This window comes from Panthera tigris, chromosome D2 (genome assembly GCF_018350195.1).
Source record: "Panthera tigris isolate Pti1 chromosome D2, P.tigris_Pti1_mat1.1, whole genome shotgun sequence".
Taxonomy (NCBI): domain Eukaryota; kingdom Metazoa; phylum Chordata; class Mammalia; order Carnivora; family Felidae; genus Panthera; species Panthera tigris.
This window is the reverse complement of record NC_056670.1, coordinates 59,242,924-59,267,709: the sequence shown is the minus strand read 5'-3', so window position 1 is coordinate 59,267,709 and position 24,786 is coordinate 59,242,924. Positions and strand designations below refer to the sequence as shown.

The following is a 24,786-nucleotide window of genomic DNA, read 5'->3' as shown; positions in this document are numbered from 1 at the left end:
TCATGCTTATAACCTTGTACCCTTCTCCCGAGATTTTCTTTTTCTCCCCCCGAGGTTTTGTTTAAGGAGAGAAAGGGATGGGTTCACCTGGAGAAGCAGTTTTGCCCCAGATGGCCAATGCTCCCGGTCGTGAGATCGTGTCCCATGTTGGGCTCTGTGCTGGGTGGTGCTGAGCCTGCTTGGGATTGTCTCTCTTCCTCTTCTCTCCCTCCTCATGTACACGCTCTCTCAAAAAAAAATTTTTTTTTTAGATTTTAAGTAATCTCTAAACCCAACGTGGGGCCTGAACTTAAAACCCCAAGAACAAGAGTTGCATTGTCTACCGACTGAGACAGCCAAGCACTCTGCCCCACTCCCTTCATTTTTGTAGTTTGTTGGGAGTTTCTCTGGAAATTGCCCCTGGATGTGAGCTCACCTCTCCTGAAACTGATTGAAGGGGATGCAGGGGAAACCTGTCCTCTCACCCACTAAGGAGGCAGAGGAAAATCTAAGTTCTAGGCTCAGGCTGGGATGGGGCAGGCTGAGGCCATGGTGACCAGTTCCCAAATTAGGTATCACTTGGGAACACTGTCTGCCAGGGGTCCCATAATTATTCACATCATTTGGCCCTGACTTCTCTAAATGTTGTTTTCTCACATCAGATTATCTTAAAAGGTATCTGTGCATGCCCTCAATTTGTATATTGAAACTCATTGTCCTCTTGATGTTGGGGCAAAGAGACAAGACACTTAGAAAACTCACTTTAATCTTATATTTGTAATTTAAGTTACTTTTTTTTCTGAACAGTTAAAAAAAAAAAAAAAAAACCAGAACACACTATTTTACCATGATCCTAGGTTGTGAACGGGTACCTTGACTACATATCACGATAACATAACCACAAAAGTCAAAGCAGTCAGTACTTAGGAGTCTAGAGAACAGAGGGCTGAGCCAATCAAAAGCTCTCAGGGAAGCTCACACTCGTCAGGCAGGCCTGCCCCATAGCTGAAGTCCAACGAACATCCCTCAGAACAGTCTGAATGGGCTTGAGTGATTTGGGAAGGTGTTAGTTTCCTTGGTACCCAAAGGTCTAACCCTCCTTGTTGGTCTTTTCCTTCAGTGTCCAAGACGAGAAAAGGATAGAGGGGAAGGGATGCTTTATAATGCCATTTACTGCACTGATCCTTAAATACACACATAGCCAACCAGGAGCTGAGAGAGCCAGCTGGGTGGGCTGGAGAGCACATCTTTTAGAGGTCATCTAATTTTCTAAATTTCTCCAGGAAATTTTAGATCATAGGTACTCAACTTCCAACAGAAGAGGTTTCTAGGAAGTTCCACTGGAAATCAGGCAGCCATAATCGTGCTTTTTTGGTTTCTCTCCTCAGTTCCAAGGATTCTGAAGTCACAAATGAAGTACAGATAAAAACAGCAAGAAGCAAAACTCAGCTTTATTACCCTGGAGACGGCTATCTTTCTGGCACTGATTATGTTGAGACAATGGTAAAGTAAGAGGCTCTGCTCGGTCAGTGATCAGCCCAGGGAGATTAACTCAGCCTGCAGGCTTTGGGTGTGCTTGTTACAAGCGAGAGTTATTCTAGGAGAGAAAAGAGGAAGGCAAAGAGAAGCAAGGGCACCTTTTCATGTTGTCCAGTTCTCGGAAAGTCTGTCCAACTCATCCAAATAGGGAAGGAGATCGGAAATGTGGATTAAAGTGATAGGGTAAACCTGATCATCAAAGAGCATGATGGTCACAGGTGGTGGGTATCTAAGCATCCCCTTTTCCGCCAGGAAGTACTTTTGGATTCCTCCAGAGTTAAGCTTGCAGCCTAGGCTCTCAGGCCTGCACTATTCTGGGTTGGATGGCTTGCACTTCAGGCAGGAAGGTATTACCATCTAAAGTAAATGGAAGATGCCAAGAAGGTCAACAATACCGAGGTATCTAATCTACTTTTAGGAAGGAGAAAAAACCACTGTAATTATTTCCAATATCCACCCCCCTCCACCCCAAGTCCTTGGTTTCCATGTACAATCAAGTGCTAAGTAAGGAGTAGACCAACCACAGCTGCTCTGACCAATGGGTACCAGAAGGCAGCAGGGGAGAAGAGTGCATATTTTCTTCTCTTCAGCTTATGACTTTACAAAAGAAAAATAAAAAGGATTTTTCTTACTCAAGCAGAAAACAGAATGATTTAGGGGTCCCAGGGTTTTTTCTAGTTCAGAAGCAAGTTATGAGGGCCAGACTTTATTACACGTCAATAGAGTTCAGAGAGTCCTGTCTCTGAAGTTTCTGGTGAAGAGTCACCAGAAAAAAATCTTGCCAAGGGACAAGTGTAAAACGCCTCCCATTCACAATCCATGTCCACTTTCAAATTGCACAGAACAAAGGAAAAGGATGTTCTCAGCAGTGAAAATACACACACGTGCAGCAAGGCATGCTGGTTTTGTCCAAGCAGCCCCAGTGTGACTGGAGAGCTCCCACGTGCCCAGAGAGCTCCTGGGTGCAGGTGCGTGCACTCGCTCCTTGTGTGCCCGCCTTTGAAGGGGCTTCCTCCCATCTTTATGAAACGGTTCTTTCAGGCCCATGCTGGAATTTTAGTGAGAAGAGACTAAGCTACAATGGAGACATGGCGTTTCTGAGTCAAGAGACTCCTTTAGCTCCTTTTCTACCATTCCTTTCAATGTGTTGAGACTTTCTTTGTTTCTCTTTTCTTTTTAAAAAGGTCAAACTTTACATTTATTCTAGCCCAGTTGGGGATTAGTGATAATCAATTCCCACTGAAATCATGCAGAGATGGTAAGTGGGGTTTACCTTCTCTGGAAATGAACTTCTACTTACCTGATTATTTCTTCTACAATGAACTGGTAAATGACCCCCAGAGCTGAGAAATGTGACTGACTCAGTTTTTCAGACCACTTCACTTCATTCCCATTTCCATCAGCAGCAAAGGACAACTTGGAGAATATCCTCGATGGAGCTAATGGCTCCAGACTGCAGGGTCCACTCTCGATCTCATTTATGATGTACTGGACAAGCCTCAAAACAATCTAAGAAACAATCTACCTTAAAGTGAACCTAGATGGGAGAGCAAAACCCCGGGCACCAATGAATATTCAACAGCTCCCACGTTTAAACAGCAGCATATAATAGAAGGGCTAGTAAAGTTATGGCTATTGGACAATATTTTCAAACAGCTTGAAATCCATGCCTCTTTAATGCCTGACCTGTGTGTTATTCAGGGCTGATGGCCCTCTGCCTCACCTGTAGCAAAATCCTTAACCAAGCAAAAAGCCAAAAAGTCAACACAACAGACAAGGAACTCTGATGATGGCTAAATAGAAAACATTTCTCTGTAGCATTTGGGTAGCTGGGAAGGGAATTATACTCAGAAAGTATTTCCCAGGCAAGGACATATTACACTGGGAAGTAGTTTCTGAATATAACCTGGAACCAAAAGCTTAAAAGCACTCATGAAGTCAGAAAGGAAAAATGCGTATACATAACTTGCCTCCCAATATGTAGTAACAACATTCAGTCAAATCAGGAGGGAAGAGTGAACATGGCTTTCTCTTCCTCTTCCCTTTGCTAAACTAAAAGTGGTCTGGCTTTGAGGTCACCTGCAACTGGCTCCTGTTCTGATGTTTCTACAGCAGCTGGCTTAAAAGGGGCTTTTACTCAACTGCTTTGATTAGGAACAGAAACGACAGGCCTGACTGCTCGGCTTCCAAGGGAAACTAGAGACGGCGGTGTGGCGCTGGGCCTTCGATGTGTGCGTCCATGCCACACAAGATGGCTGGGGCAGCTCCATGCCTGCCCTGGGAAACACGCTGGGCACATGCTGATAGTATACCCTGTGTTCCCAGGTTGGGGTGGCACATGTGCCCTGCACCTGATGCCCATACAGCTGCCTTTCAAGTGGCCAGGTTGGCCTGGCTCTTGCTGAGGTCCATTTGTTTATGTTGCTTACCAACATTCAGAGAAATTTTATTGGTTGGGGAGAGTGGAGAGTTAAATAAGGCCGGAGGAGGAAGAAAAGGAAAGAGAAGGCAGTGTCTGCCCCGCTAGTAAACCCTGTGTGCCAAACTTCACCCTGATCCTCTTTTTGGCAACTCTGCCCTTTTGTAAATATGGGATTTGGGAAATGCGTGAAGAAGGTTCTACAGTGCAAGGTTGAGATGATTAGCTTGCTTTTTGAGAGATGATATTTACTGTTCTAAATGAGAAAGAAATCCACTTTTAACCCTGATCACTTCTTCAGCTGCTTTGATCGTGATCTTGGCAAAGATATAGGCGCTGGGTGCTCACAGACCCTGATGAGCAAATCAGAGGTGTGAGCCATTATGCAGAATGCACCCAGCAACTGGCTCCGGCCATTTCAAACCTTTCTTTAGGCTGAGCCTTACCAGTGATTTAAGATGAAGTACAATGTTTTTTATTACACATCTAATTGTTAATGAGAGGAAATGCAATCAGCAACTCCTTTCCACACTCTACATGGAATCGAGGAGACTGCTGAGTCCAGAAAAGAGGCAGCCATTGATGGAGCCCAGGCAATTTCTGCCCCCCCCACCCCACACCGTTTTTGGAGGGGGGTGGTGTTAGAAGAAGAGAGAAGAATTGCAAATACGATGGGGGTAACTTCTAAGAACCCACTGCTGCCACATGGGGTCATCTGCAGCAAAAGCTTGGGTTTGAAATTTTGACCGAACAGCATTTAGCTCTTCCAGGTGTGGCATTTTCTCGCTGATTTGCCTCATGTTAACTGAGATTACTCTCTTCATACTCTTTCTTCTCAGGTGGCGCAGAAAAAGGCTGAAGGGGGGCGGGGGAGGAGGGGAGATGGGGAGACGAGGGACAGAAACAGAGAAAGAGATGAAAGGAAAGAGGCCCAGATCTTCCAGTGTGGATTCTCGTTTTCTCTCTTTCTTTCTTGCCCCAAAGGCCATAAGACAGCTGTCTCCTCTTAAGCACAGTGGGGCTGGGCTGATCCTGCCAGGTGCTGGGCATTCCTGCAGTTCACAGGGAGAAACTGGGTGCTGTCTGGCTTGAAGTTGTATCCCCTGTCCCCTAGAAGTTGGTCTCCCAGAAGGCTATATAGGGAAACTAGTTCTTCTGCTTAACGGCAAGGCAAGAGAGATTCTGGCAAAACACTAAATATATTTATAAGTCATCTTTGTCTGGAACCAAATGAGGAAAAACAGGTGCAGAGAGGAAAGGAGGAGGGACGTGAGGTGAGGTTTAAAAGTTCCAATCATTCACAAAAGATAAAAGACATCTTCTGATAGCAGCACGGAAGCAGTCAGCTGTGCTGAGTAGACCATCCTGGGTCGACCGCAGACCAACTGTGTCCCAACAGGAGTCTCAAATCCCCGTTCCTCGGCTAGTCCGGGGAAGTGGGTAGTAGTTTGATTGTTACTGTTGTTGCTCATCCTGGTATTGGCAGATATGTTAAATACCGCAACTTTAATGAGTCCTGTGTGAAAACAGAGCACAGAGTCATTAGTCCCTTTCCCTACGTTTCTCACTTGCTCTGAGAGAGAAGAATATTAACTCAGCTGTCAATTGGGAGAAAGGCTCAGAGGTCCTTCCTAACACCTGCTCTCTGCCCATGCCAAGCAGGAGCTTCTGTCAAAGGCTACGTAGCCTGCCTGGTGACATGGTGGGGCTCACTGACATGCCCAGGGCCCCAGCGCTCGTGCAGGGTAACTCTGATGCCTTGAGATTAAGAGTGACTCTGGTGGGTATATCATCAAGCTCTCACCCGCTCCCTGTAATGGTGCAGTAGATGAGGCTGGCTCTGAGGTTCTGGCCCCGAGTGGCCAGAAGCACAGCTGTGCCACCAGCATGAATGGGGCAGCTGGGTGAAGCTGTCTGGCCACTTGGCTGGAGGGCCCCAGCAGAACAGATGAAAGTCTGATTGTTAGAAATGTGCATTGGATGGGCTTCTGGTACCTTCACAAGGCCAGATGCGTAGGTGGTGGCTGGTAATGTGGCATGGAGATTAAGACAGAGGTTGGGACTAGAGATATAAGTTTGAGAGTCATCTACATTGAGATGAGAGCTGAGAAAAGGCAACCAAAACAGGAAGCCTCAAAAAGGAAGAAAAGCTCGAGACACACTCTTCGGTGATGTCTGTGTTTTAGGGGTGAGGGGAGATAGGAGACATAATCAGAGAACCAGGAAGAATATTTTAAGTGGCAAAATGCCACAGCAATCCAATGAAGAGAAAATTTTGGCAAAAGGAGGGGACGGGTACATGACAATTATAGTATTACTAACAATGACCACTTCTTACTGAGGGCTTGTTCTATGCTTGGCACTGTGCTAAGCTCTAAGCATTTTACATATGACATTTCAAGGCAATCCTCACAACAGCTCTGTGAGATAGGGATTGCAACCCATCTTACCAATAAGGAGTCTAAGGCTCTGGAAGTTGCTTGCCCAGGGATTCTCACCTAGGCCTGCCTGTGTGATTTGGCTGAGGGATAGGAAGCAGCATGTCCTCTGTGAGAGCAGCAAGCGATGAAGTGAGCCCAGCAGGGGCACGGACCACCCCACTTGGAAGAACCACTATGAAAAGACATGTAGTAAAGTGTACTAAATCTGTACTTCTGCCATAGAAGTGAGGTAGGCATAGGGAATAAGAAACCGTAACGACAGCAACACTGCCCAGGAGTGCAGCTTTCCTAGCCCAATGATAGCCTGATGAATGGATCTGAACTGTCTGACACTGGGTATGATCTGAATATAGCATAACATAGGATGTTCTCCTGCTGCACAGGAAGGTTGCAGACTCGAGTGGGAGAGTACCCAGAGTTCTCACCAACTGCAGAGCTACTTGCAAGGTCAAAAGACAGTTCTTTTCTTTTTTGGAGGGCATGAGGAAGGGGGATGACGATAAAAAAGCCACTTTTTATAATCCAATGACACTGACAAAGCAGAGCTGTGAGAAGTCAGCCAAAAGATGTCACCAAGAAAATTTTCCACTCACACATTATTTACTTGGTTTAAAGGGTCTCTGTTACAGGAACTGGTTTGATATGGGAACTACAAAGTCATAGGCTTATGGGTCATTACTCTTAGTTTTGAAATGGATTCAAATCTCATTTTATTGTCTTAATAATCCTATCAGATAACTGGGGTGGGAATTATTCATTCTACTACATAAGGACCATCCAGATCTAGTTCAACAATCACCTAGAACTGAGAGGTTAGCTACCTTGATGAAAGACAGCGTCCAATGTGCAGCCCCAGCCCTGTCTCATGTTATTGGCTTTACCTGCTTAACAGGAATTGTAGAGATAAAGGGCGAGAGAAGGCTCTATGAACTAGCAACACCTTACAGCCAATATTCCTACCCACCGTGCTATGTACACAATTCTTTTTCATACCTGGGCAAGTATGAGGTCACTGTATGATTATTTATCTGGAGATATAGGTGTATGTTCGAGAAGGGGAGCGGGGGGGTTCAGCTTGGGCAGCTGGATCATTTAGGAAGTCCCAGATGAGGATTGTGTCATCATGTGAACTACTGACAATCTGGAATTCATCAAACTGGAGTCGGAAAACTCTTCCAGAATGCTCCTAAAGCAGCAGAAACAAAAACTTTTGAACTACTCAAAATCAAAAGGACACAAATTCAGCAACATGTCAAAAGGAGTCTATGGAAAGACTATGGTATGATGATATTTTTCTCTAATATTTAGCTGTTTCAAGAACACAGAGAAAAAGTAATTTGGATTAAAGGCACAATGGAAAAATCAAATATTGGTCAGCTGATTTTGTACAAAGTTACATTCACTACAGCTGAGCCATGTCAAAGAGCATGCTGGTTTCTCACTGCTACCTCTCCTTGGTTTAGGCTGAACGAGAACATTCCTCAGTACCTACCTGGCCTTATCCTCTTTCTGTATCTGCTGGATCCTTCTACGGTCAGAGGCCAAGGATTGATGAGCAGTAATATGAGGCACGCTGGGAAATGGTTTATCAACAAATTCTCCCCAATTTGTAAAAGCATTCGCGTATTTTCATGATGTAAAAATTCCTACAGTGGCTAATTTCAAGCTACCCATGTGAGGTCAACTGGCTTGCAAAAATCATGAAAATTTAAGTGCTCTCATGGCCCTTATTCAATACTACCTTCACCCCAATGCTTCCATTATCAATTCGTTTTTTTGTTTGTGAATTATATATATATATATAAATGCATATATCTTTTTACTCAACAGTGCAAGATTCCTCTTTGTTATTGCATGTAATGTTCGTTTTCTAAATTACTGGTTGTCATTTCATTATTTGAACACACTACAATTTATCTTTTCTCCTGTGGTGGACATATGGCCTGACCTAGTTTTGGATATTTAATAAAGCTGCTATGAACATTTACGTCCATGTTTTTTTGATGGATACATGCTCTCATTTCACCTGGGTAGACAGAGCTGCTGGGCCACAGAGGAGGTAGGTTTGGCTTTAGTGGGTACAGGGAAATAGTTTTATGAAAGTTGTGCCAGTTTATACTGCCGCCAGCAGTGTGTCAGAGTTCCGGCTGCTCCACATCTTCACCAGCAAACTGATACTGTCAGTCTTTTTAATTTTAGCCATTCTGGTAGGTGAATAGTGGTTTTTTATAAGAGTTTTAATTTGCATTTTTCTTTATGAAGTTGAAGTTCCCCTCTATTCCTAGTTTGTTGAGAGCTTTTATCATGAATGGATACTGGATTCTGCTAAATATCTTTTCTGCATCTACTGACATAACCACGTGATTTTTCTTCTTTAGCTTTTTAAATTTTTTTTTTTAACGTTTTATTTTATTTTTGAGACAGAGAGAGACAGAGCATGAATGGGGGAGGGTCACAGAGAGAGGGAGACACAGAATCCGAAACAGGCTCCAGGCTCTGAGCTGTCAGCACAGAGCCCGACGCGGGGCTCGCACCCACGGACCGCGAGATCGTGACCTGAGCCGAAGTCGGACGCTCAACCGACCAAGCCACCCAGGCGCCCCGTTTTTGATGTGATGGATTAAATAGTTGATTTTTAAAAAAATATTAAACCAGTTTTGTATACCTGGAATAAATATCACTAGGTCATAGTGTACATTTTTAATACACTGTTGAATTCAATTTGCTAATACTTTGATGAGGTTTTTTAAAAGAGTTACTTCATTTTATTGGCTTATACTACTACTTTTTAAATAAGTACAGAAATTCTTTATTGTGAAATCACTAAATGTAAGGACAGTGACAAGACTACACTTAGATCTTAAGCAAACAGTTTAAGACATTACCAAAAACTTCTGCCTAATAAACTCGTATCAGTCATACAATTGTGTTTGCCATTACATTAGCATTTTTAAAAAATATTTTATTTTGGGGGCGCCTGGGTGGCTCAGTCGGTTAAGTGTCCGACTTCAGCTCAGGTCATGATCTCACGGTTTGTGGGTTCGAGCCCCGCGTCGGGTTCTGTGCTGACAGCTCAGAGCCTGGAGCCTGTTTCGGATTCTGTGTCTCCCTCTCTCTCTCTCTGACCCTCCCCAATTCATGCTCTGTCTCTCTCTGTCTCAAAAGTAAATAAACGTTAAAAAAAAAAAAATTAAAAAAAATATTTTATTTTGAATTATGGTAAAAACCACATAAAATTTACCATCTTATCTATTTATCGTTAAGTGTATAGTTCAGTGTTGTTAAGTACATTCACAATGTTGTACAATCAACATCCAGAACTTTTTCATCTTGCAACACTGAAACTCTATACCCATTGAACAGCAACTCCCTATCTCTTCCCCCTCCCCCCAACCCCTGGCAACCACCATTCTACTTTCTGGGTTTGATCACTTGTAGATACTTCATGTAAGTGCAATAATATAGTATTTTGTCTTTTTGTGACTGGCTTGTTTCAATTTAAATAACGTCCTCACATTTTATTCATGTTGTAGCATGTGACAATATATCCTAAGGCTGAATAATATTCTACTGTACATATATATACACCACATTGGTTTATTCATTCATCTGCTGATGAATACCTGGGTTGCTTCCACCTCTTGGCTACTGTGAATAATACTGATATGAACTGCATATGCGTGAGATTCTGCTTTCAATACTTTTGGATATATACACAGAAGTGGGAGTGCTGGATCATATGGTAATGCTATCTTCAATATTTTGAGAAACCCCATACTGCCTTCCATAGAGGCTGCACCATTTTACATTCTTCACAAGAAGTAAATGAGCTCATAGATGAGCATCTGTGTTCATGAGACAGGCTCATCTGTACTTTTCTTGTAATACCTTTGTTTGTTTTTGGTATGAGGGTCATGCTGCCCTTACAGAAGGAGTTACAAAGTATTCACTCTGCTTCTATCTTTTGTAAAAGATTGTGAAGAATTGGTATTAATTCATTCTTAAAAATTTGGTAGAATTCACCAGTTAACCCATCTGGGCCTGTGCTTTCTGTTTTGTAAGGTTATTAATTATCAATTAAATTTAATAGGTTTAGTCCCATTCAGATTGTCTATTTCTTCCTATGTGAGTGGTGGAAGATTATACCTTTCGAGGAATTGGTCCATTTCATCTAGGTTATCAAATTTGGGGGCACAGAGTTGTTCACAGTAGTCCCTGATTATTATCCTTTTAATGTTCGTGGGATCTATAGTGATACAAAATTAGGTTTAACATTTCGATGCACATAAAAGCAGTTATACAAAATCCATTCCCAATAAAAACTCTCAGCAATCTAGGAACACAAAGAAACTTCCTAATCAATGGGTATCCACAAATATATATATGTATGTATATACATATATACAAAATATATACATATATACAAGATACATATACAAAATATAAATATATGTATACACACACACACACACACACACACACAATGGTAAAAGACCAACTGTCTTTTCCCCAAGATAAGGACATCTACTCTTCCCAATTCTTTTGACACTGTACTGAAGGTCTTAGTACAAAACAAGAAAGAGAAATGAAAGGCACACAGATCATAAAAGAAGTAAAAGTGTATTTTGATATACTTGTAATGAACAGTTTAGAAATTAGAGATTTTAAATACCTCCCGAAACTTTAAAAAATACTATTTATAATGGCATTAAAATTACAAAACACTTAGGGATAAATATGACAAAACATGCGTCAGACCTTTATTTACCCTGAAAGGTATAAAAAACACTGTTGGAGAAATTTTTAAAGACCTAAACAAATGGAGAGATATACTGTGTTCATGGACCAGAAGACTTTGTGTTGTTAAGAAGTCAATTTTCTCCAAACTGATCTAGATTCATCACAATCCCAAGTGAAAATCTCAGCCCTTTTATTTTTTTTTTGGTTGTTGAAATTGGCAAACAGATTCTAAAATTCACATGAAAATTCAAAGGACCCAAAAAATTTTGAAAAGGAGCGAAGTTGAAGGACTTACACTACCTGACATCAAGAGTTAATAAAAAGCTGCAGTAACCAAGAGAGTATGACACTGGCAAAAAAAAGACCAATGGAACTGAAAGGGTCTAGAAGTAGACCCACACATATATGGTCAATTGGTTTTTGACAAAGCTGCAAAGGCAATTCAGAGGATTGCCTAAATAGTGCTGGAACAAGTGGATATGAACTTCGATCCGTATCTGTACCATCTACAAAAATGAACTCAAAATGAATCACAGACCAAAATGTAAAGCCTAAACTACAGAAATTTTAGAAGAAAACACAGGGGAAGATCTCCGTGACACTGGATTAGGTAAAGATTTTTTTTTTTAAGATATAACTGCAAATAATACAATCCATAATGGAAAAAGTTGATACACTGGACTTAATAAAAATGAAGAATCTCTGTTTTTCAAAAGATACTTTTAAGAGAATGAAAAACAAAGCATGGACTGGGAAAATATACGTATGCATCACGTATCTCCTAAAGGACTTGTATCTTGAATAAGTAAAAGAAATCTCAAAACTCACTAAGAAAACCAGTCAATTAAAAAAAATTACCAAAGGATTCAAAACAGATACTTCACCAAAGCAGACATACAGATGGCAAATAAATGCATGAAAAGATGCTCAACATTATTAACATTAGGTATGTGCAAATTAAAGTCACAATGAGGTACCACAATATACTATTAGAATGATTCAAAAAGACTGTACTAAGGATTAGTGAGGATGTGGAGTCACTGGAACTCTCATGCACCACTGCATGATACAACTGCTGTGGAGAACAGTTTGGCAGTTTCTAAAAATATGAAACATATGACTTAACTATTCTGCTCCTATGAGTTGCCTTAGAGAAACCAAAGCATATGTTCATTTTATTGTACGTAAATGTTTATAGAAACTTTATTTATGATAGCCCCAAACTGGAAACAACCCACATTTTCATCATCTAGCCAAAGGATAAAGAAATTATGGTATAACCATGCAATGGAGTACTACTCAGCAATTTTTAAAAAGAAATTAACTATTGACACAAATCAATGACATGTAATTAGGCTTAATGAAAACAGACAAAAAAGAATACATACTGTGTGATTTCATTTATAAAAGTTAGAAAATGCACACAAATCAATACTGACAGAAAACAGATCAGTGGCTGCCTGGGGACTAGAATAGCAGGAAGTGGGGTGGGATGGGAAGAAGAGATTACAGAGGGGGCACGAAGATATGTTCACAATCTTGGCAGAAGTGGATGGTCTCACTGGTATGTACCTATGTCAAAGTTTATTAAGTTGTGCACTTTAAATATGTCCATTGTATTGTATGTTGATTACATCTCAATAACTCAGTTTTTAAAAACGTAATAAGGCAACTCAATAAATAAATGAGGACAAGATTTGAACAGACACTTCATAAAAGAAGATAAGCAAATAAGAAGATGTTCTACACCATTAATTATCACAGAAATGCAAATTAAAACTACAACCACTACACACCCACTCAGACTACTATAATTCTTAAAAAAACTGACAATACTGAGTATGGTCAAGGATGTGGAAAAATGGGACTCTCATACACTAAGTCAATGGAAATACAAAATGGTTTGCATTTGTGAATTCTCAAAATGGCACTTTGGGAAACAGCTTGGTAGTTTCTTGTAAATTTAACACACACTTATCATAGGACCCAGAAATTGCACTCCTACTCTCTGGGTATTTATCCAAGAGAAATGAAAACAGTATATATACACAAAAATCTGTATGGGAATATTGTTAGCATCACCCCAAACTGGAAGCATTCCAAATGTCCTTAAACTGGTGACAATTAAACAAACTAGCTCATCCACACAATGGACTACTACTCAGCAATACAAAAAAACAAAGCACTAAAACATGCAACAACATGAATGAATCTAGAATGAAGTGAAAAAAGCCAAATGCAAAAGCTGCATACTATATGACTTACTTTATATGACATTCATAAGATAGCAAAACTATTAGGAAGAAATCAGAATGGTTGCTAGGGGTGGAGGAGAGGGGATTGATACGAAGGGGGCATTGTTTTTGGGACGATAGAAATGTTTTAGATCTTGACTGAGGTATTTACACACCGCAAAATTCAGAAAAAATACACTAAAAAAGGGTAAAACTTGCTGTGTATAAATTATACTTCACAGTAAACCAGACTTAGTTTAGCTGTAAATGAATGAAAGTACACACTTTAAAAACATGTGTGAAACACAGGCAAAGTAGGTCTGGTGCTGCAAGAAAGAGCTTTAAATCCAACAAAGTCTTAAGACAAAGAAACATCTCTCTCTCTTCTCCAGAGCAGAGACTGCCAAATGTTGAGAGTCAGGATTCAGAACACTGGCTTCAAACGCTAGCTCTCATCTTTTTCCTGAGTTGTGCAAAAGATTCTCTGCTCCCTGGTGTCCCACCTAATCTTCTTTTTCTAATGGCGGCTGCTTTTAACCTTAGGCCATTTTCTCATCCGGGCCTTTGGTGAACACCATGATAAAGAATTTAGTACTTTCAAAGGTGACTTTCCTCCTTTTGAGTCACTTCTTTCTTCAGCTGTCAAGATGTTCACGGCAAGGGGGTATATGAGGAATAAAAAAGACAGGATTCATGTTGCTGGAGGCGGCATGCCTTGAACAGGCTGCAGAGCTAGGGGGCTGACCGGGGGCTCACACAGGCTCCCACGGCACTTTTTGCAGGCACAGGTGTGCAGGTCCTCAGATTCTGGACAGGTTCCAATTTGAGTAATTATGTTCTCTCTCCCTAAGTACCCCCTACTGTTTCTGGTGGATACAGAATTCTTATTCACTTCCTGTACTAAACTGTTGTGTAGAGTTGCTGTGCAGCTGTTAAACAGCTGCCACGTTCCTCTCCATATATAGTCTCTAAAGCACTTTTGGATGAAAGGCGCTATATAAACATATTTTATTGTCATGTATTGGTTGCCTTTCCACTTAGTAGTAGGTTTTGTGAGCGTCTAACTATCAAATCCAGATCTGTATTCCACAGCACATCAATGTTTAATTCCTTCCCCTTCCTGTTCCCCAGCCCCCTCAAGGCTCTTACCACAAGGGTCCGTAGACACAGCGTCCCTGCAGGAGCTCGGGGGTCCAAAGCAGCTACAAGATCCCACACTTTAATTTTTCTAAAGATCAAAAATGGGATAAAAATCTTGATTAAAAGCAAAATTAAGGGACCACAGGAAGAACAGCACAAAGTCACGGCAATAAATATGTATGGTGAAAGTAATTTATATGACAAATGCAGTTCACAAGAATATATAAAAACTTTTTTGTTTTTGGAGACTTGGTCCTTGCATTCATTCTTGGGTCAAGGTTATTGGTCTTAACAGGGGAAAAAGTACAAATTTAACCTAAAAATGAGGAACAGGTTAGCCTTAACCAAGCTGAAGATAGTGAATGGTAAGTTTACACCATATTTTGGGGCCAGGAAGAGATCTTATATACTAGACCTCTTAATGATATAACAGATTATTTAGGCCTAGAAACCTACAATTCTGAGAATGGCCCAGGTCATGTGTACCAGAGGACTGGAACTCACTGAAGAACTCTGGAGTTTAAATTTTTTTTTAAAGTTTATTTTTATTTTTGACAGAGAGAGAGAGTAAGCGTGAGCTAGGGAGGGGCAGAGAGAGAGAGGGAGACACAGAATCTGAAGCAGGTTCCAGGCTCTGAGCTATCAGCACAGAGCCCGATGAGAGGCTTGAACTCACGAACTGTGAGATCATGACCTGGGCCGAAGTCGGACGCTTAACCCACTGAGCCACCCAGGCGCCCCTGAACTCTGGAGTTTATATAAGCAAATTCTCATAGTTTAAGTAAGAAAAGCTTAGCCCTTCTAAAAATCAAACATATGGTTATGCCTTCTCACGGTAAATAACAGATAAAACCCAAGAAAGGTGGGAACAGATCAAAACCGGGGCAATGAGAAAATATAACCTAGCTGGAATGCGTCATCACACCCTGAACAATTTCCCAAGGGTAGAACAGTGACGGCTGACTCAAAGCAGAGGAAGCTCTGCTTCCTGCAGCTTGAGTTGTCTTAATCAGTAAAGCCAGCTCATAAACTAAGATCAAGCTGTAAGTCAGCTTCTGATACTTAAAAGCTGCCAGTATTTGAACTGTAGCCTTCCACTCCCCCATGTTAGGCACCCTGACAAGAAGAAATGATAAGGAGGCCTTTTAAGTGAATATACTTTCGTTAAGAGTTTACTGTGTGCTTACCACTGCTGGACATGGTACACACTCACAACATGAATGGATTCTAGTACCATTGCTATTAGACCAAAGAAAATAAAGATTACTAAACTTGTTGTAACTGAAATGTTAGGAGAAGTGAAGACAAGAGAGCTGCACTTTTAGAATTTCTCAAAAAGATAAAAATTCAGGACCTTACCACATTGTGCCCCAAAGATACTGCCTCCAATATTTCAATTTTATTAATAAGTCACTATTTTATACACATATCCTGGTATACTGGGATTTTTCCAGTTCACTGCTTTATAGAGTAAAACAGACAAATGTATAACCAAATAACTTATATTAATGAAAATCAGGAGCAAACAAGTACAATTAAATGACTGGGAAGAACATTTTAGAAAAGTAAACAAGAAAAGAAAAGGAAAGAGGAGAATAGTAAATAATAGAAAAGAAAGTAAACAAAAGAGGTGCCTGGGTTGCTCAGCTGGTTAAGCGTCTTGACTTTTGATTTCGGCTCAGGTCATGATCTCATGGTTTGTGGGTTCAAGCCCTGCGTTGGGCTCCAGGCTCACAGTACAGAGCCTGCTTGGGACTCTCTCTGCCCTCCCTGCTCTCTCTCTCAAAATAAATACTTTTTCTTTTTAAAAGTTTATTTAAACAAAGCAAAGGTGAACATATAGATCAGGCACAAGAAATATCGTATCAGAACCTTTCCACGAAATTTATAATCTTTTAGAGTCAAGGGAAGACTATATTTAACATCCTCAGGCAGGAGGGATCAAGATGTACATTTTTTTTTTTTAAAACCCTGTTAGCAAACTCACCCATCATAGGCCCCACTCACTATCCTCTTGTTATCAAATCGAATACAGCGCACCAGTTCCTCATGGCCTTCCAACACTCGTAAACACGCACCACATTCTATGTCCCATAATCTGGAAGAGAAAATTGAGTGAACTTCCGTGTATTCTTTTCTAAAGCTGTGGATGTTATAATAATACACTTTGTATGTCTTCAAAAAATCCACAAACATAAAATCAATCAACAATCATACAAAAATGTACTCTTTTCAATGTAATTTATTTCCTTTCTGCTGTATAACTCAGGCAGAAGAATGTATGATTTAAGTTCAAATGAAATATATATTTTCAAAGCACGATGCTTTATATAATTCTGTAACCAGGGTCCCCAAGGCATAAAAAGGATGAATTCAATGTCCCCAGTTGCCTGTGAAGGACAAAACCAAGCCAAGAGAAGTAATGCTTCCTGAAATCACTATTAAGAATGAGATGCAGGGTATCAGTGATATCCTGCTCTCACAAAGCATGTCCACGTCTGTTAGTAAGGACACTCTCTGCTTTTACCCACTGTCCAGGACAGTCTTTCTCATATAATGGAAACAAAAAGCAAGTTCTCAAAAACTTTCGTATATTAATTTAAAAAATTATATGCTTCCAGACCAAGGCAAATGAAAGGACAATTTCCTTAGATGTGACAATAGCTCTATCCGTTGTTTTTTTAATAGCCTTTTCATTCTCTTAGTACTTTTTGAAGGAAGGGAGAGGATTCATAAATCTTCCAAATTCTATTCATATCTGTGTCATTCATCTTTGTGAAGATGAAAACACCAAAAAAGTACTTTAAGCTGTGGATTCTTCATAATTTCAAATTATGGATAATTACGTAATGCTAAGAAAACAAAATGCACAATTTCTAGTAGGGAAAAAATAGTTTTTCTTTTTTTTGTTAGAACACTGGTGGAAAAAAGGCCTTTTGCTACTTATTAGGACTTTTCAACTGTACACAGGAAGAGCTTAAAGAGGAGGGCCTTCAACCTCCATTTACTTATCACTCTTGTCCACTTCCTCATTCAAGCAGTACCTTTAAAATAAGTATATCTGGTAATGAAACTATTATAGAAAGGAAACACATCAATAAAAGGCTTTGCTATGCTATCTTTCTGCTTAGGACAAAAAAAAAATTTTTTTTTTTTTTTTTTTTTTTTTGCAAACTTTTGGCCTATAAGAAGCTATAGAAGGAAAAACATTTGGGGTGTCTGGCTGGCTCAGTTGGTAGAGCGTGTGACTCTTGATCTCTGGGCTGTGAGTTCGAGCCCCACATTGGGAGTAAAAATTAAAAAAAAAATTTTAAGTTTATTTATTTATTTTGAGAGACAGAGAGAGAGACAGTGCAAGTGGGGAAGGTGCAGAGAAAGAGAGAGAGAGAGAGAGAGAGAGAGAGAGAGAAAAAGAGAATCTCAAGGAGGCTCCACACCACCACAGTGCAGAGCCCAATGTGGGGCTTGAACTCACAAACCAGGAGATCAAGACATGAGCTGAAGTCAGATGCTTAACCGACAGAGTCACCCAGGAACTTCTACAAATAAAAATCTTTAAAAAAAAAAAACAAGAAAGGAAAAACACTTTATTATAAACATAACACACTTGAAGATGTGTTTGATCTGTGTGCAAACAATGAATGGCAGAGTAATAGTGATCCCTTCTGGGTAAAGGCACCTGCTGCTCACCTGATAGTGTTGTCAGACGAGCCACTCACCACCAGCCTATCTCTGTACTGCAAACAGGCAATGCCACGTTTGTGTCCATTTAAGGTCCTTACAAACTCACAAGTACTTGTGTTCCATACCTGAAACAGAAATAGTATTTAGCAGTTGATTTGGTGCTTTTACTAGTAAAATCTAGGGCAATTGGAGTCTTGGGGAAGCAGAAAAGAGTACTGAGCCAATAGGGGGAAGTCAACTTCTCAAACCAAACCAAATCAAAAAAAGAAAAAAAGACAAGTTTAATTCTCAATAACACAGGGGTAATTTGTAGCTGGCTGCTATAACGTGAGAATTCCTCCAACTGATTTATTCTTATGGAGTTATTAGTCTGGTCTTGCAGACAAATTTTCTAGAAGCTGAGTTTACCCCTGGCCTTCTCACACTCACCATTATCTATAGGACTAAGATACCTAACCAAAATTTTCACACCGCTTGTCTCATTCATCACCTTCTTACAAACAGACTAGTATCTGAATTAAATATTAAACTACTCCATATGGACGTTTAAATATGAAATTTCCCTTGATTGGATTTTCATATGAACACCCTTACTCTAAATTGGAGACTTATCAAAAGATGCCTCATTACCTTTATAGTCCTATCTCCAGACGCAGAAACGATGTACTTGTCATCAAAGTCTACAACGTTGACAGCAGCTCTATGTCCGACTAGCACCCTCCGGAGGGTAATGTCAGTTGGGGAGGCCATATCCCATACAGCAATGGAACGGTCTTTGGAACAGGTCACCATCATGCCATTATTGAAACGTAAGTGCAGAACTGCTTCACAATGGTGAATCAAGGTGTTTAGCATTTCACCTGTATTTACATCCCATACCCTGGAACAAACAACATTAAGAAGCTTATCTGAGGCTTCGATGATATTCCTGGCTATGATCTATTTGACTACCACATTCCCCACTCATCTTGCCTCATTTTCATAATTAGTGTTATACTCTACCCTCTTGTAGCTTTGGGACTGAGCTGAGGTAAAGAGTTCTGATGGACCACAGGGAAGTGATAGATAGAGGGCTGGACTAGGAGAGTAGGACAAGGAGAGGGACAGGATGCTGCCAATGTGAAATCCTTAAGACACACTATTTGAAATATGGGTGAGTTATATGGGAGAAGGGTAAGAATGAGGATACAACCACTGTCACCTACTAATTGGGCCTAGACTTCAAGATTATTACAAAACTTCTGACATTCAATCTGATGCCTTTAATGAGATATATATTTTTTTAAATGTTTATTTTTGAAAGAGAGAGAGAGGGAGAGAGAGAGACAGAGTGTGCACGAACATGGGAGGGGCAGAGACAGAGAGGGAGACAGGATCTGTAGCGGGCCCTGTGCTGACAGCAGAGAGCCTGATGCAGGGCTTGAACTCAGGAACCGTGAGATCATGACCTGAGCTGAAGTCAGATGCTTAACCGCTTAACTGACTGAACCACCCAGGCGCCCCTAATGAGATACATTTTTAAGTAGGAATCTGATTAATGACAGTAGCATTAGTGTCCCACGGATAGCCCTCAGGAAATAGAACTGATTCAGGCCAAGAAGCTTCTGTAACAGTCTGACTTAGTACTGTGGATTTGAGCTTGATAACCCTGGATCTTCAATTTTACCATACAGGCCAGGCCCAAGATGACCTATACTCTTAAGTCTAAAGTTCCATTTCTGTGCTTTGAATGGGGGTAGAGATCAAGAATAGCCATCCCAGGGGTGCCTGGGTGCCTCAGCTGGTTAAGTGCCTGACTCTTGATTTCAGGTCAGGTGCTGATCTCAAGGTTTATGGGATCAAGCTCTGTGCTATGAGCATGGAGCCTGCTTGGGATTCTCTACCTCTCTTTCTGCCCCCTCCCTGCTCGCTCATGCCCGTGCTCACTTGCTCTCTAACAAAATAAACATTAAAGAAAATAAGGGAAAAAAATAGCCACAGTGTAAATGGGGGCTTACAGCAGAGTGTGGGACCTTTGGATATCTTGAGAATTTTGTGTGATGATATATTTCGATTACTCTGTTTTTGTGTATTTACTTTGATTTTCATAACACATTTTATTTCCTTTTCCAATTTAACCCCATCTTTTAGAAAATCATTTTGTCCCTTATCCTATAAATGATGTTAGCCTCTACAATGTTTAGCTTCCTTGAGGCACTCCAGAGCATCAATAAATGTTAAATGTCGATAACTATAAGAACTGAGTTTGCTATGCCTTTAAGTCAAAAGACAAGAAAGAGGAACAGCCTTTTCTTATTCACAGAGGATAATTTGGATTGGTAAACATTTAACTTCAGAGGATCTAACAATGCAGTTAACTGCTTTTTTTTCCTATTTTTTTTAAAAGTTACTTTTGATGCATTATGTTTAGAAAATCCTTTAGCTTAAGGCAAAATTCCTAACAGAGGTTTCCAGCAGTGCTGCTGGTACCCAGAACTCAAGCTACACTGGACTCCAGCAGCATAATGGCTGTGTCATCAAATCACTAACGCCTCTGGAAATTGAAGGCCCCTCCCTGAGTAAACCTTGCAATTAAAAACTGCAGGGACAGCAGGGGAGGGGCTGGCAAAGAGAGAGCATTGCTCACCTGTACACATTTTAAAGGAGGTAATGCATGTCTGTACCACAGTTATAACCACCTGAAAGGAGGCTTAATTCCATTCACATCATTCCCCTGCGAGGTGGTTTTTGTAAGGCATGCACAAGGTTTACCAAGTTTTTATAATTGATGATTTTCCCAAATTAAGACAGAATATGTAGTTTCTTCAATGTGCAAAAATGTAAACTTGCCTTAATCATTCCTAAATCAAGTTTTCTACTTCTAGGTGGACACAATGATGTGGAGAGCTGATGGCTTATTCTTCTTTAGTTATGAAGTTTCAGAACTGCGTTCATGCAGCTACATACAGCAAAACTACTATCTATGACAAAGAACAGAGCAGATCTGATATTCCAGAGTTCAAAAGATCATTTGGAATTCTCTACCTGACTGTGGAATCCGATGATCCAGTTATGATCACCCTCTCATCATACTGGAGACACAGGACAGAACCCGTATGGCCTGTGAGAATTCGCTTGCATTCCAGCGTGCTTTTATCCCAGATCTAGGATGGCAAACAAGATCTTTTTGATCACTGTGATAATGGGGTGGTGCTGAGACTTGTTGGCTCTACTATGTGTTTGATTCCTCTAAAGAATCAAAGCCCAGAGTAATGTGGAATGCATTCTTTTCTATAGGTATAGCTAAGCACCTATATGTGTGTGTGTGTGTGTGTGTGTACACACACACACATATAGGTGGCTTTAATACTAATGCTGACTTTATCCTTTTCATTAAGGAACAGAGGTAACCTATAATTATGTGAAGCCTAAAGGAGTAATAGCACATTCAGCGCACTTTAAGGAGAGAATTTAACCCTAGGACTATCCATTTGTACATGCTTCTGGCAGAAAGCAAGTAACTGTCCTTTAAGGAAATGATTCTGGCTTCAGGATGGGAAACAACCTAAAACTCTCATTTACCTTCTGGAAATAATACTTAGAGATGATGCTGGGACTGCTTTATTAATGTGGACACCCTTCTCCTTCAGCCATCTTCCCATTATTGAACAGACCTCACCTTGATTGTGTTGTCTCGAAGGCCGCTTACTATCTTCTGATCATCATACTGTAAACAGTAAACTCCTTTGCTTGTTTCACTTCGGCAGTGGATTCTCTGTAAACTATGTCTTCCACATCTCCAGTTAGATTCTATTGTCTAGGAGAAGGAATAATAAAAAGTTAGTAATTAGGAAAGGACCAGCACTAAATCCTTATCTGACTTTCATGGCAACCAATGACAAATGCTCAGTGCTTCACTCTATTAACTATATAGAACTTAAGGCAAACTCAAAATATGTTTTAAAAAAACCACTGTTTAAATTTGTATAACATTTTTTCATTTGTAAAGTTATTAAAGATTTACTTTCTAGAACTCTCCTGCATATAACTCATCCAATTAAATGATAAACCTGGTGGAAAAGGGGCAACAGAGGGCAAGCTGTGCACTTCATGAGGTTACATGCTCAATGCTCCCCATACCTATGTGGTGGCCATTTCTACCAGTGAACTTCCAGGAAGGCTCAATTCATAAGATATTGGAGTATCGTAACAGTCTCAGTGCTATTGCATGAAGATATCATTTTCTCTCTCTCATCTACTTATCTACCAGTAAACAATCTTTAAAAGCTTTAAAAATTTTGCCTGGCAATTTACTATATTTTACCTACCCTATTTACTTAAAAGAAATTGATTTTTAACCCACATTAATAAACCTTAATGGGTTTGCTGTAACAATTCTGTTATTGAAGAATGCTGACGATTCTCTAGTATTTGGCAAATATCCAAATATAAATAGATTCTTACCTCAATGTCTTGTATAATTTTAGGATAAAGTGCTCTGTAAAAGGAGTTGGGAGGAGCGTTCCCATCAGGAGGTTTGTTTTTGAATAAATACTGTCCCCTAAAAAACAAATATTTTCAATAAAAATCACAATATCAAACATTTACAAGGAGCTTCTTATTTTTTCAAAGTGTTGTCACAGTTACCATTCCATATAATCTCCGTAGCCTGGAAAGGTGTGAAGTTAAGCCTGATTTCAGGAGGCCAACTTTCTGGGTTCTAAGGAGCTCAGTCAACACTGATTGTAAACATGACCACTTGTAGTGTAGCCATCAGAATATCAGGCCTTCAGGAATACTATAATGTCATCAAGCAAATATGCATAATCAGAATTTATCAACTAGTCTATCAGACCTCTGTACAGGCAGATTCACTGGGCTTTTGAAAATTTTGTTAGTGATGGTAACTACTAACTCTGAACTAGGCACATGCCCCACATTCTCTACCCGCCCCCCCCCCCCCCCCCCCCCCCCGCCGCCACCAAGTAAAGCTGTGCCAGTATCAGTGGAGCCTAGCATCATGGGCAGTAGGAATGCCTCTATCATGGAGATCATTTTTTCTAGTCTTCATTTATGTGGGGTAAGGTGTGTTGGCAGCTCGGGCACCCAGGCTGCTGGTGATCAGTGTAGCTGTGCTTTAAAAGGAGCAATTCAATTCATTTTGACAGAGAAGAAAGGAAACACAGGAGTGTCCAGCAGCAGGTATGGAAGAAGATGAAAAGAAATGCCTAAGAGCACTGTGCTGTCAAGTCTAAGGCATGACATTCTTTCCCAGGTTCCTGGCTATGCACATACATACATGCATTTTACTGCCTTTCCTGGACTCCAGTGAGCAACATTTGTTAGCATCTCCTTCCTTATGACAGCACATCTCTGGAATACTCGTATCCCAAGCTAGATCTTTGCTACAAAAAAAAACCAGTAAATGGCAATCACTTCCTGCTGGGTAAAAAATTTAATTCCTCATCCTGAAGTTAAGAACCCACCGAACACGGTGTGGAAGCTAGTAAACCCCACTATGGGTGTACTAACTGCTGTTCTCACTGGCACCGTGCCTTGCAAAGTGGAGATAGGCAGAAATGCCTCAGAGTGTAATCCTGGCACCAGAGAAATCATGTTTTCTCTGGGCCAGTCATCCACTCCTCCCTCTATAGCTCCATTACAATATAATTAATTGTTCAATGTCTCCAGGAGCGCTTCTCCCCTGCCCTCTTCCTATTATACACCTTGAAAATTAGTTGAGAAAATTTATCAGGAAGGTAGCTTTCACTTCTGTGTTAACAGAGGAAGGCAAATCTAGAATGGAGAAGCTAAAATAATAGTTTATAAAAGGGGGCTAATAGGAGCAAGAAATATGATACATCAACATAAAGGGCAAACAAGACACATTGTGAAATAATTCTGGGTTACAAGCACACTTCTCTTATTCTGCAATAAGAGAACAATCTTACTCTGCAAACACACTGTAACCAAACAACAGATTTTGAGCGAAAAGATCCTAAATCTGGTTAATAGTTATAACTTAATAATTTCAATTCCAACACCCTTTCATGAGGTGATAATCACTACATTCATTTTGCAAGCAAACAAATCAAATGCCAGGGAGGTTAGGTAACCCGCTCAAGGTCACACACCTAGCAAGTAGACCTGGAATTTGAATCTAAGCCTGATTTTAGAGCCTACACTCTACTACTTTATTATCTGCCAGTACCCACCATTCCTCAGAGATTCCTGCCCTCCTTTTAATCTCTGGCAATTGACTATAGGCGCCCAGGATTTTCTTCATATGTAATGAAACTATCCCTACATTCTAAGAAAAGAGAAATCATATAAGCCTCTGATTTCATTTTTTACCTCAATGTATTTTTCATGCCTTGCTAAAGTGTCTGAGTTTCTTCAAATTAAAGGTGCTACAAAAAAGGGTGGTGAGGTGCTGAAAACTGGTTTTTCAGTCTGTATCTGTGTTGTAAGTCAAAACCTTTTATGATGGAAGCTCTCTGACAACAGGGACCACTTCTGTGTGAAATGTCTAGTACCTCTGAGAATGTAAGTACATGATAAATGCTAAATATTAAATTTAGAATGTTATCATAAAATGTGATCTGCTGATTAAGAAAATGGACTTTCCCAA

At 40.4% G+C, this 24,786-nt stretch overlaps 1 protein-coding gene across 10 annotated transcripts in view; it reads right to left on the bottom strand.

Moving 5' to 3' along the window:
• Positions 1–1,412: 1,412 nt before the first annotated feature.
• BTRC (beta-transducin repeat containing E3 ubiquitin protein ligase) overlaps positions 1,413–24,786 on the bottom strand; it is a 181,750-nt gene continuing 158,376 nt past the window's right edge. For all 10 annotated transcript variants that reach the window (XM_007080180.3, XM_007080181.3, XM_007080182.3 and 7 more), the window contains 9 exons: positions 22,620–22,716; positions 21,835–21,972; positions 21,201–21,319; positions 18,807–19,056; positions 18,183–18,301; positions 16,480–16,590; positions 14,502–14,580; positions 7,372–7,564; positions 1,413–5,453 (listed from right to left, as the gene is read on the bottom strand). In XM_007080180.3, the coding sequence (XP_007080242.1) occupies positions 7,403–7,564; positions 14,502–14,580; positions 16,480–16,590; positions 18,183–18,301; positions 18,807–19,056; positions 21,201–21,319; positions 21,835–21,972; positions 22,620–22,716 (1,075 nt within the window). In that variant the 3' untranslated portion in view covers positions 1,413–5,453; positions 7,372–7,402. The remainder of the gene's footprint in view (positions 5,454–7,371; positions 7,565–14,501; positions 14,581–16,479; positions 16,591–18,182; positions 18,302–18,806; positions 19,057–21,200; positions 21,320–21,834; positions 21,973–22,619; positions 22,717–24,786) is intronic.